This window comes from Pseudochaenichthys georgianus, chromosome 12 (assembly GCF_902827115.2).
Source record: "Pseudochaenichthys georgianus chromosome 12, fPseGeo1.2, whole genome shotgun sequence".
Classification (NCBI taxonomy): Eukaryota; Metazoa; Chordata; class Actinopteri; order Perciformes; family Channichthyidae; genus Pseudochaenichthys; species Pseudochaenichthys georgianus.
The window spans coordinates 3,858,018-3,871,823 of NC_047514.1; the positions used below are offsets into that span (position 1 = coordinate 3,858,018).

Here is a 13,806-nt window from a genome sequence, read left to right on the forward strand (position 1 = left end):
ACTGTAAGAATAACTTATATAATAATACAATTAATCGTCCAACTCATTTACATTCTGTAAGACTTCTACTGCTGTCAGCCATTTAGCTGCTGGCGGATAAACACTTTATAAAAGATGCCCGCCTTTAAAGGATTTATCATCCATGTTGCCATGGATTCGGTGCGTTACGTAGTGGTCTACCCGTGTTTGCACGCCTGTATTGGATTACCTTCTGCACATTCTCAGCAATGTTGTGAAATAACACTAGGTGGTGTAAAAATGTACTTATTCTTGCCTCTTTATTTTACATGTTAGTCTATTTAGTCTCCTTTGCTGTAACAATGCAAATGTCCCTGCTCGGGGACAAATACAAATCATTTCTGATTTAAATAAAAGTACACTAATTGAGTTATCAAAGGTTCCTTTCCCCACAACTGGTCCTCAATTACTTAGAAGTTGAGGAAAACTTGAAGTAAAAGCAAGCTCTTGAGTTATAAGACGATTTTCTCTTAAGTTGTTATGGATTTAAGTTTGTTTGTTCACCTCCTGGACCGTTGGCTGCTGTAAAGGCGACTGTGGCTGAACTTGAGGTCGCGGCCGCTGAGCCGGAAGCTGCGGTTGATGTGGAGTCTGTTGTTGGTGCTGATGTTGCCGATGGTGAAGCTGATTGGGCGCCGCGTGTTGGTACGGTTGAGGCTGTGTGTGTGTCTGCGGCGGCGGCCTGGCGGTGTCCCTCTGCTGTGAGAGGTGGGCTTGGTGGTGGTTGTGTTGTTGGGGGGGCGGTTGGTGGTACTGTTGAGGAGGAGGAGGAGCTCTGGAGGACTCGGCCCTCGGTGGACTGACCGGTTCCCGAACTGGAACAAAGCGGGACGGAGACTCAGACAACGACTGAGCAGGGGAGTGAGGGGAAGACTGAGAGAGGGAAACAAAAAGATAATAGAAATGACTTCATGCGTTTACAGCAGCTCAGCAGACATCTTATTCTGACTATACAGTATTCAGAATGTGGGCATTAATCCAACACACGATGAAATGAGAGCAGGGATGTAAGTCATGCTGTAAAACTTCCCGGAAGCATTTCACTCTAATTGAATTAATGCAACACTGCAGGACAAAACTCCTCTGGCAATGTCACTCGTATGCAGCCTTAAAGGTGTAGTACAACACTTCGAAAGAGAAAACTAAATGGCACTAAGACATATCAAGAAAAACATCTTGATATTAGTTTAACTCCAAAAATGTGTTAAACAAACAAGATATAAAAACAAGAACAAAAATAAGAGTTGTTTGTAAGCCTATGTTTACACTTTAGAGAGAAGTCTTCACGCCAAGCTCGGCAAAAAACGTCCTTTGCACTCATAACGTAGAGACATAACAATTGATCAATTCCCATTTCACTACTAGGAAGAAGGCAAATGAGCATATTCCCTAAAATCATAGAAATGTATTTTCAACAATCAAGTCTCAGACTATATTGCTGCGTCCTTTGGGAGATATATTCTATTAAACCAAAACGCGTGAGCCTTAAGTGAAGTCACACTCACATGTCCAGCTGCAGTCTGCAGTGGGTACCCCTCCTCTGTGGGGCTGACCTCCTGCCTCATCACCCAGATGGGCTCCACGGGGCGGTCAGGTGTGTAGGGGGAGCGCAGCACCTTCGTCTTCACCTCCTCAATCGCCTCCTTGATGTCTTTAATCGCCAGGGTAATGGCGTCTCCCGACCCCCTCGTACCTTCTTCCCCTTGGAGACCCACCCCCACCGCATTCCTCTCCTCCTGGGTCTCCCCCGAGCTGCTCTGCCCAGACGAGGGGCTCTTGGCCTGGGATTCTGCTTGTCTGGGGGTTTGCCTGCGACTTTTGGGCAGAGGACTTTGATCGGCGCCCTCCCCCTCAACGTCGGACTGCCCGTCGTAGTGGTGCAGGCGGCACCCGACCGAGCGGTCCAGAGGGGGGTGATGGGAAGCTCTGCCCTGCCTTTGGGCATAATGGGAGCTCTTGGTGGGGGAGGATGGAGCCCCTTTCTGTACATTCTCCTGTCTATGGCTGTTAAAGGGGGTCTCCTGCTGGGCCTCTTTAGACTCTGTCCTCCAACCAGATTGCCTGCGAGGTTCTCTGTGCAACTCTGGGTAGGAGGTCTTGAGGGGCTCTGGGAAAGAGTTAGGAAAGGACTTTGTCTCCGGGTACGACTCGTAGACCGGCTCTTGGTACGTTTTTTGGTGGGACTCCGTATAAAAGTCTGCATAGGTTTTAGGATAAGAGCTGAATTGCGGCGGCGAGCCCGAATCGGAGCAATCGTCGTCTTCGTCTTCGGGCAGCAGCTCGTTGTCGGGCACGGGGCTCATGCTGGCGTCCTCGCTGAAGTGGTCTATCTGGGGGAAAGGGGGAACATCCGGGGAGGAAGGAGGAGTTGGGGACTGGAGGGGCGGGGGGCTGTGGAGAGGTCCGTCCAAACTGAGCGAGGCCACGCTCTCCGTGTCGGAGCAGAGATCGGTGATTTCACTTCCCTGAGCTGCGATGTCCTCCGGTACATCGTCCATCTCTTCTACCTGATCCTCCTCAACCTCCTCTGAGCATTCCTCTGCTCCCTCATCGACCGCCTGTGTGTCCTCATGGCTGCAGAGGGAGTGACTTGGGGTCGAGGAGATGTCTCCGTCATCCTTCGCCTGTTCTTGCTCTTCGTCCTGTGCCTGAGCTTCCTCTGGTTTCTCTTCACACTCCACTGTAGGCTCCTGGAGGTCTTCTTCTGCCTCAGCAGGAGGAGTATCTGGGAGGCGAGGTTGCATGTCATGTGCTGCAGGAGCAGGTGAGAGTTGGGTGGGGGGGACAACGGCAACGGGAGTCTGGTGAGGAGATCCCCTGTCCTGCAATTGGTTGATGGATACAGGATCTTCTAATGAGCGTTGCTCTACCTGCACCTCCGCTGGACTCTGTCTCTCCTCCACACCAGGTGGAGAGTCCTGCATGTCTCTGATTGGCTGCTTCTGTCTTTGACCCCTGAGTCTTGGATTAGGGTCTCCATGGCGGCGGTAACGTGTCACAGCAGGGCGGGCTTGCTGGACGGGACGAGGTTCAAAGTCTCGATTATCCTCCCCGTTTGGACTGGTGGAAACCAACGACGGGACCAGACCGGGACTGTGAGCCTGGTTCTGCCCTGACGGGGGCTGCCTGCGATGCCTAGGGGCCCCACGAGCTGAGGGTTGGTGTTGGTGGTGAGGAGGCTGATGATGATGGTGGTGGTGGTGATGGGGATTTGGTTCCCCGTCCTGGTTGATCTGACATGGCCTCCAGGACCGACGGACGGGAGCTTCCCCGGGGGACGTCCCGTTGGGCTGCCGGCTCCTCGGGGGCCCCTTCTGCTCCTCGCCTGCCTCCCCGGACGCATCTCCCTGATACTTGTGGCTCATGGCTGGGATCTGATCAGAACATGCTCCTCTTGTCTCCAGGGAAACTCCACTTATAGCTCAGCCTGGTAGAGACGGAGAAAGGATATAAGAGAACAAGTCTTATCATGCACATAAGAGGTCAAGGAAAGGTTTACGATTAAAACAGGAACACTACGCGTTTCTATGACTTTTGACATTATGTTCAAATCCAAATGACACTGAAAACCCTTTCCAATTTTTTACATGTCAACACATAAATTCGTTCAGTAAACGACCAGTCAAAAAAAAAAATTGTTTTTCAACGGAGCAGAAATAGAACTAGTCCCCCACTTAAAGTATCTTGGAGTCATACTGGACTCAAACTTGACTTTTAAGAAACATATCAAGAAAGTATCTAATACCGTTAAATTCAACTTGCACATCAACAAATCAGACCTTTCTGTCAATGCTGCAAAGTCATACCTCCACTGTATGATACACATTATTTTTGTTTAAAATGTTCATTAAAGTGCATTGTCCCGGTTCAAATAAACGATTAAATGAAATGTAGAATTACTCGTGTACTATATTGAGATACAGAGGCGCCAGAGGTCTGCTACTGAGATCAGGCTACTCCCACGACAAAGACCCCGCCACCAACTTGTGTTGCGTTTTCATCTGGACAAAGGTTTTATGTTAAGGAAGAAAAACACTTTTTTACCCATACGTATTGAAAGTGTACATGCTACGATGGCTAATGAAGCCCCCAACCCAGACATATCTGTATCTAAGATGACATACACACAAAGAGGATATATTACAGTGATGTCGGGTATCAGACAGTACTCCCTGTCTCTCTATTGCTAATAGTAAAACCCTAAATCCTCTGAGATCCATGTGTGCGAAGTGCACTTTAATCTGTACCACGTTCAACAGCAGCTGGCAGATGGCATAGGAGGGGAACAGAGGAGGATGAGGCACGGCAGAAGGACAAGGAGGGACATGTCTTTGCTTAGGTATCAGATAGGACCTGACAGAGAGAGATAGATAGGGCAGTGATCTGAATAATAAAGGCCCTCTGAGAGTGAGAAGCCCAGTTTTGATATTCATTTAATATGACTAGGCTATCAGGGTACACATCAGTTACTACAGGCCTGACCCTGAGTAAGGTCAACGGGCTGAGAAAGGACAACCGAACGCAATCCCGCTCAATGCTTCAGGAGTAATAAACTCGTTCCAGAAAAGGTCACCAATGGAAACTGTACAGTCTGACTTGGAGAAAGAAAAAAGACTGCCGCTTGTTTGTACATAAAAGCTTAAAAGCATTTTTCATTATTGCTGCAGGATACGTTTCACTGAAGATGCTTTCATCATTTATTTATCAGACCTTAATGATCACAAGAATCCATAAAGTGTGGGAGTGTACATGAGACATCAACAAATATCTCCTTACGGTTTCTTAACTCAACTCTTTAGTTCATGGGTGATGAATATTTAAAATACTGTAGACTCATTGAACAATCTTGACTGGGTTTCAAACCATTATTGTTGCTTAAAGATGTGACTTAAATATATTTTTTTATTATAATATATGTCTGTTTAGTCAATTGAGTTATTATCTTTCGCCAAATAAGGTTACACAACGGTGTAATGGATTTGCAGTATTACAACTGGCTATCTGTGGGGATATTTTGGAAGTGAAGTGCTCTCTGGGAGAACAAATCCGATGCTTTGATAACTTGAAGTTAAAATGGTGATACTTTTAAGGAAATAAAGAAAAGTGCTAAAGACGTGAATAATGTATCCTTTTGAATTTGTATCCTTGTTTTCACGGGAATGGATGTCTTGTAACAGTGAACTAATGATACGCTTGCTGTAAATTACTGCAGCTCCTCTCTAATCAACACATTTCATATTGCATTCTGTCACAAGGTTACTAGGTGATTGTCAGATTATGTGCGCACAATGTGGACAATATCTGGTTTGCTTACTGCACATATTTTATTGCATTCTATTTCAATGTAAATACGGCTTTATTTTATTTTCTATTTTACGACATATTTTTTCAATTTTTTTGTAATGTCATTATAGTGTTCTTAAAATAGTTCGCTATCTGTGTTTTTTTTTTGTTTTTGTTTTAGAGCACCACGACACCAAGTTAAATTCCCCGTACGTGTCAAGCTACCTGGTAATAAACCTGATTCTGGTTCTGATGTATTTTCAGAAATGCAGGACTCTGAAATTGAGTGCACACACACAGAGAGGGAAACCACAGAGGGCAAAGGTTAATGTGGACCCTGTAATCTGAGCACGGACCACAAACTGCTGGGGAGGGACCATGGAGGGACGCAGCGGGGATGAGGCAGACTCTCAGGGTGGCTAATGTCCCTCTAATGCCCGGAGACTGGATGGCAATGGTTGGGTGACTCAAAGGGGGGGGGGGGGGGCTCACAGATGGCCCTGGCAACGTGGCAGTGAAACTTAGGCCTGTAGAGCTGCACTTCCATCTGTCAGGCTGAAGTGAAAGCTGCGGGCTGAGGGTTTTTCTAGTCCATTAATTTGCTGATCTTATACTGACTGACAACACTCGCATGTTGGCGTACTAGCAAGGACTGATTGCATCTAATCACTAGCCTAGTAGCCTTTTACTTGTTAACAGTTTGGGGCTTTCGAGCAGTCTTCACAATATTTTTGTATGTGTTTTCCTGATTAGTACATTTTTATAGTTAGGAAATCATTTGGAAGTAGTTGGTCTACTTCAGTTTCAGAAACCGTGAGGGAACGCCATAACAATTTCCCAGAGCTCTAGAGAATGTAAATTATTGTTGCTTTTACAGAAATGTTCATTTTGTTTCTGAAGTAGAGGAGTTATTGACGTTTCTAACAGTCAACAATCAAATAAGCTCATTATTGCTGATAAATAATAAATGTGAATCTGTTCGTCATTTTTCTTTTTTATCAACGACCATGTCAATAACAAAACAACTGTACCTGACATTTAAACTAAATTATGCCCCTCCAGTCCTTGTAAACACGAGTAGTGTTTAACATATAACCAGGACAAGTAATATTAAGATCTTCCCGATGACAAGGCAAAATTAAAAAGGTACATTCATGATAGTTACAATCGTCATAATGCATTTGAAAATTTGGTATCCAGCCTTATATCACACTATTATATTGTAACAAGTGTACATTTGCCCTTCACCGAGGCGTCAGTACTATATTGACCTCAACTTTTATCCTGAAGCCTACTTGAAAAATCTTGGAACAGTTATTTGATTGGATGATAAATCAATAAGTCAATACATAGAAATGTAAACAACAGCTTTTATAATTGCTTACGTATTTCAAGCAAGAATTACATAACGTTTAGCTCAAACAAAACAAGCATTTTGTGGAAATCACCAAATGCTATGGCAGTTTTTGGTGATCAGCATTTAGCTATTTGAATTATATTCAATCAACCAAACTAAGGCCAACAATGATTAGCATTATCCATTACTCTGCTATATATTTTCTTACTTAATCGTTTGGTTTGTTATGTCTTAAAAAGTGTAAAATGTCACCAAAGTAATGTCTTTATATCTCTTCGTTTTATCAGTCCAAACCCAAACGTTATTAACAGGATAATTCAAATATTTGAGTTTTTGAGAACATCATTTTCTGCCTTCTTGCATGGACAATTATATAAGAGAATCAAAACAAATGTTATGATGCTTAATCGATTATCATAAAATTATTCTCACTGTGTAGGATTCTCATTATCTTTCTATTCTTGACAGCATGATTCATACACACGCACATGCGCGCACACACACACACACACACACACACACACACACACACACACACACACACACACACACACACACACACACACACACACACATACACACACACACACACACACTCACACACACGCACACCAACATCTCAACAGTCGCATACCTTAGCCTACATTGTGTTTACAAGTCGACGTTGCCAATGCTCCAGAGGAACAAGATTAATCCATGAACTAGTGCCAAATTGGCAAGTGCTTTTATTTTGAAGGCTTAATGGCTTCTTAAATCCCCTCCCACGGCCTTGGACGATATTATTACGTTAAAAAGGGTAAAGAAAAAAAGCCTTCCTTTTGGGATCGGTGATCATGATCAGATAGTGGCCATTTGAAATGCATTTACAGGCTACAATTCATGCGTGGCGTTATTATGCATATGAAGCACGTATATCCTGGTAATCACGTACACAATCTCTTACTAGCCTATAGATACCGCCTGAAATCTATGTGAAAAAACAAGTGCAGCACACTGTCACCTGTTTTAAAGCCTCCCTCTTGACGGGCCAGATTAAATCTCTGCAGGTGTCTGATCCACCATCAACGAGAAAACCCTGAACCATCACTCCCTCTTTCAACCACACACTTAACCCGGCTTCCCTTCAGAGGTTGTCGGACATGCCATCTACCGATTTACCTGCATGTCAGAGGAGGAGAGGCCCGGGTCCTGCAGCACACATCGTCCCTGCTGTATATCCCGTGCCTGCTCGTTTAGGCTCGGCTCGGTTTGGCTCTGCTTCTCTCTCCAGACAATTTGCTCGGATTAAAGCGGAGAGCCCCTCCTTCTGCACCGTGACATCAGAGCGGATTAGCGATGCACAAAGCGCCTTTACAGCCTCGGTTGGTGCTGGTGGTGCAGCAGACACAAACAGGTCTTTACGGCCATGAGAAGTGAAGCCTCCTCCTCCTCCTCCATCAGTAGCAGCAGCAGCTCCTCTGACTGCCTGCTGCAACACCGTGAGATGATATGTTCCCACGGTCTGTCGGAGGTGTCGCTGTTATCCAGCTGTGGGTCTTCCTCATGCTCCTGAATATTAAAACACAGAGCAAAAGGGTCATTCCAGAATTGGAGGACATTTCATGTCCCCCATATAAAAAAAATCTAATAATCCATGCCCAAAATCCTAAAACATGCACTTGTTGTGTTAAACATACTTGTCTTGAGACAAAATGTATATAAAGTTGTAGAAAAAGTGGTTTCAAAATATTATTTAAATTATCAAATAGCTCTCGAACATCCCCTAAAATGGCATTTTTCTCTTGTCCCCGCTTCTTGGTGACCAATTTGCATGTCAAATATAACATTTAAAATAGGGATTTTATTTACTTTTTTTGGTATTATTCTATTGATATATGTCTCTTGTAATGGTAAAATCAATTTGTTAAATCATAAACATATTTTAAATAACAGTAATTTTGCACCGAAGGTGTGTCCCTCAACATGTGTTCAACCCTGTTACCCAAACCTTTTTAGATTGGCACAGGAAGTGAAAACACTGTAAATCAGATGACACAGTGGAAGTGACATCAGCAAGCCATGTGCTAGTGCCATGGGTAGACCAAAACTAAGTCCTCTCTTTTATTTTTCATATTTTTACAATCTTTTCAGTCTTAAAAGAGTGTGGCACTCTGACCCACTCAACCCTGTTACTCAGGGCCGGCTCTCGGCATAGGCAGTATAGGCGTATAGGTATAGGGGGCGCCGAAAAAAAAAGAAAAAAAAAAGTTAGAAAAAATAAATAAAATTGTTTTCATTTAAACAATTTTTAAAAATGTAAACACAATTTCCCGATTTTGGATCAACTAAGTACATCTTATTATCTTATACTAACAGAACTACGCATATATTGCGTACAGCGCCCATAAACTCTGGCACCCCCCCCCCCCCCCCCCCCAAAATCAAGTTGAACTGCCCCAGTCCCAGTAAAAACCAGTACACAGCTTCTGTGTGCTTTTCGGTGCTTTTATTAACATTGGAATTTACATTGGAATTTACATTGTAAGCGGCCGCGGGGGGAGAGCTTTAGAGAGCTCCCATGAAAGACTGAGAGGCTCTGATAACCTCAGCTCAGTGAGGTAAAGGGACACCTTTATATGATCATTATAGTCATAAAAAAATAAGAGAATAGATGTAAAACAGGTATAAAATACTGACAGTACAAAAAAGTTGTTATTAATAAACAAGAATACAGTTTGAAAGGGGAGTGATTTGTAAAATATCCATAAAGAAAAAGAAAATCTGCTCACAGTTCTGTTTCATCTGGGTGTTGAGAGATGTATCCATATCTCCTAATGTTGCTCTCAAAGTGCACCAGATTGATGCTTGTAACATCAATATAAAAAAAAAAAGTCTTCCCAGGGGTGCATGCCCCCGGACCCCCCTAGAGGAGGTGAGGTCCCCCCCCACTTAAATCATGTTCAAATGGATAGGAAACTAAATACAGTTGCACACATCTTGTGTCAATATCTTTCTGTGTTGGTGGTCATGCCACAACCGTGCATGCGCAAATCATAGTGAGTGTCTGCATTTCGGGGGGGGGGGCTAAAATCGGGGGGGGGGGGGGGGGCAGCTAAAATCTTGCCTAGGGCGGCAAATTGGTCAGGGCCGGCCCTGCTGTTACTGATATTATCAGAATAAAGCATATTCATTTCAAAGTTATCTTTCTTGCATTTGATATCCAAGTTTGTCCTTGCCTTGAAAGTAGCATTACATGCTACATATATCAATAATTCCTGAGGTTAAAGCTCAAATTAGCATTTACTTTCAACCCTGTTACTTTAATTAGAGTAACAGGGGTAATTCTTCATTGTAAAATATACATTTGATGCCTAGCTTGGCAAATCACTTTTTTTGATGGTTTATTGTCTGTTTTTCCTAAATACATAACAAAAATAATAAAATAAAAGGTTCATTTTTCAAAAATGTTACAGTAAATTGTCCTCCAATTCTGGAATGACCCAACAAGTTATATCTTACTTATTATTATTATTATTATTATTATTATTATTATTATGTATTTATTTCAACAAGGCATGCATACAAATACATTAATCACAGAAAAGAGAAGAGATGAATTATGCCAGATTTGAGCTAGCTCATTTCCATCTGCAGTCCTATAGGTACCAATCAACAAACACTAAAAACATTGCATAATCGCAATCATACAAACAATTATAAAACATGATTTAAATTCAGGTCAATAAAATAATACACAGTTAAAATATAATATTACTGACCCCAGTATGTGCCCTATCATCGTTGATTAGCTAAAATAATTCTGTCGAGTCGGCTAACACTTAGCTAGCAGCTAGCTTAATATCACATTAACATTTAGCACTGAGAGGTTAATGTTAGCTGAAGTTAAACAACAATATTTTTCCCATAAAGACAAATGTAAACTAAAAACACAGACGTTTAAAACCACGTCTGATAACTTTGCCCGTTTTTAAAGACTCCCCAACTGAGGCAAAACACATTACCATGATGGTTAATTAATATCAAAGTGACAACACAGTAATGAGTCCTGCTAATCAAAGATGTCTGCCAGAAGTAACGTAGTTGTCACTTTATTTGGAAATGAAAATATTGTTTGCTTATCATTATTAATAAATGTGTATGTGTTATTAAACAGCTTGAGGAATTACTTAAAAAAGATTAAAATAAATATAATGTTCTTAAGGCTTTAAACACAATTTACTTGTATTGACATTTAAAACCTTAATATACAGAGATATTTACAGTTTAAGCCTATTATACAGAGTCTATCTTAGTTTACTGGAAATCATGAGTAGAACTTTGTTAATCTAATTGGTAACACTTGTACTTTTCCCAGACATGCCAAAATATCCGCTTGGAGAAAGGCCAATGGATGTCTGGGTTATAGACTGTATGGTTGTATCACTAGCCGTATATGATACACATGTTCCAATAAAGTTTTGGGGTTCATGTTCCAATAAAGTTTTGGGGTTCATGTTCCAATAAAGTTTTGGGGTTCATGTTCCAATAAAGTTTTGGGGTTCATGTTCCAATAACATTTTGGGGGGGAAATACTTTAATACAATATAATAAGTGTGTCTTTATCTAACACATACAGTAGGTAAATGTTCTTAATTTATGTTCTTAAACATTAACAGGTTATCGTCTTTTTTGTTTTTCATAAACGTTTCAAAAACTTTCATAAACCCTTTTAATTGCAGGTCTGTTGTATTGTTAGGTCAACATGTCCAAGAGGAAATACAGTAACTAATCATCATGACTGAAATACAATGTAGGCCTACTGAGTGGAGTGTGAAACAATGTGCGCTATAATCCAGGCATGTTTCTGTGTCACTCAAGGCCTGGTGGAGCAGATCAACAGGGCCTGTGTCTACATTGTTGAGCCCCTGTAACACATTCTCACTTAAGTCACATGCATGTACTTGAGATGCCGTTACCGTGACAACAATGCGACTGGAGAATGGTGATGGTGTAGAGTTGTAACCATGGCATCTAATCTGTGATTGATTGCTATATTTGCAGCTACACACATCTCAAATCCCACACATTCAGCCTGCACTTTTGTCTGAAAGTGGAGGCATGCGTGACACACAATTTGAGCCAATCAAAAAGCTCCAAAATATAGAGTGCAACATGCAGAATCAGGTCATTCACAATGTATCTGGGGTCATGTCACACAGCATATAATTCACGAGTCCAATTTTTTGCTGGTCTATTTCCAGAAAGACATCAATAATTTGTGGCTTTCTCTGCATATGAAAGTATACTGTACGTGACGTGTCGTTAGTTGTATAGCACGCAGTGAGCACCAACTGTACCCATTACTGGAATTAATGCACATTAATGTTTCATTACATAGTTATATCTTATCAGAAAGAAAACCCATGGCTTCTTAAAATGCCCACTGGAGGTTCCTATGTTTTCTTGAGACAGTAGGCTCCATGTTTGCCTGTGTTCTCAGTCAGACTGCAGATGGCACTCTTTGGCAGGATGGTGTTAATACGGTTAATACCCATGTACTGTTACACTTAATTGCCAACCTTAATCTATCTGGGGAAGTTATACTGAGAGCACTGTTTGTATGTCAGCTATACATAATAAATCCTTGACTAGAATCTTATCTTCTGGCTTCTGGACTAGTGGGGGGTTAAGGGCCTTTCCAATGGGCCCTTCAGTGGGGGAAATAAAAAATCAGCTGTTTCAGTTCACCTAGCTTTACATATGACCAGAGGTGGGAAGTAGTGGAGTACAAATACTTTCTTACTGTACTTCAGTACATTTTTCTGGTATCAGTACTTTACTCCAATAATTATTTTCTGACGACTTTTAACTTTTACTTCTTACATTTTCCAAACAGGCTGGTTCCTTTAGTTTGAATGTGTGTTTGGTGGCGTGATCATTATTATGTAGAGTCATTGCGTGCCTATTGATTTGAACACGATCCGTGTATCCATCACTTCCTGGTCTTCTCTAAAGAAGAGGGACCAATGGAAACGTTGTCATGTTGCCGTTGTTCAGCATGGAAACATCCATTAGCTAACAATGACATTATTGTTCTATTAATATAAAGGGAGGTCAGGTACTCTTTAAAACAACTGGTAGTTATGGGTACTTTTTACTTAAGTACATTTCAAAGCCCTCTTTACTTGTGTAAAGAAGTTTAGTCAGTATTTCTACTTTTTAAACACGAGTATCTGTAATTCTACTTGAGTAAAGGATGTGTGTACTTTTGCCATCTCTGCTTATGACTGACTCACAAGACACAATAAATAATTGATTAAAAAAACAACTTTATTTGGGGATTTGAGAACTGCTTAGTCTTACAAATGTATTGAATGATTTCACAATTTCATGATTACATTACATATGTTTGTAGTGGTCATAGTGTAAATTATTACTAATGATCCCTACAGATGAAGTAAGAATCTGGCATCTGAGCCAGTTTTGCTCGGAAAAACTGATTTCTTCAGAGAGAAATCTTGGTTGAAAACATGCCAATAAGAAATGAATCTGCTCTCATCAACCCTGAGAACAAAGCAGGTGTTTAATAATTAATAACAAGATTAATGTTGCTTCTTCAGAGTTCTTGGTCCAAGGCGGGTCTGGGTGTTCCCAGAGGAGGGGTGGGGGCCGGTGGAGATGTAACCTGCAGAGACCTCTGGCAGCAAATCACATACTGGGGATAGGATGTCATAACTGTATCATGCAAACACTAACCTCTGCATGCACTTCTCCAGCTCTTTATTGAAGCTATATATTACTGTTGAAGTAGAAACAGCCATCCAGGGATAGGAAACAGATAAGTGATGAAAGATCAAACCAGTAAAAAATAATATATAATTGTCTTGGGAACTGAATAAATTCATGGACATAATAAATATTCTCTCTGCTGATGGGTTCTTGAGAATTTTTACGAGTTTTTTCCTCCCAAAACTCTGGTAAGGATGACCCAGATCTTCTGTGATTTCTGAAGAAAAACATGTATGGCAGTATTGAGGTTTTCTGGGGACAGACAGTAATGTACTTACTTTCATCTGGTCTGAAAGAGTTCAGGGCACCTCATTCAAAAGCAAGAAGAAGGTAAATGATCGGAGAGGACTGTGTAAGAAAGGCGGACAAAGAGGAAGCTC

The 13,806-nt window shown here is 41.7% G+C and overlaps 1 protein-coding gene across 1 annotated transcript in view; it reads right to left on the bottom strand.

Moving 5' to 3' along the window:
- LOC117455794 (amyloid-beta A4 precursor protein-binding family A member 1-like) overlaps window positions 1-8,109 on the bottom strand; it is a 20,293-nt gene extending 12,184 nt beyond the window's left edge. The window contains exons 1-3 of the mRNA XM_034095367.1: window positions 7,817-8,109; window positions 1,524-3,445; window positions 523-891 (exon numbers count right to left, since the gene is read on the bottom strand). Of these exons, the coding sequence (XP_033951258.1) occupies window positions 523-891; window positions 1,524-3,383 (2,229 nt within the window). The 5' untranslated portion in view covers window positions 3,384-3,445; window positions 7,817-8,109. The remainder of the gene's footprint in view (window positions 1-522; window positions 892-1,523; window positions 3,446-7,816) is intronic.
- Window positions 8,110-13,806: the final 5,697 nt, after the last annotated feature.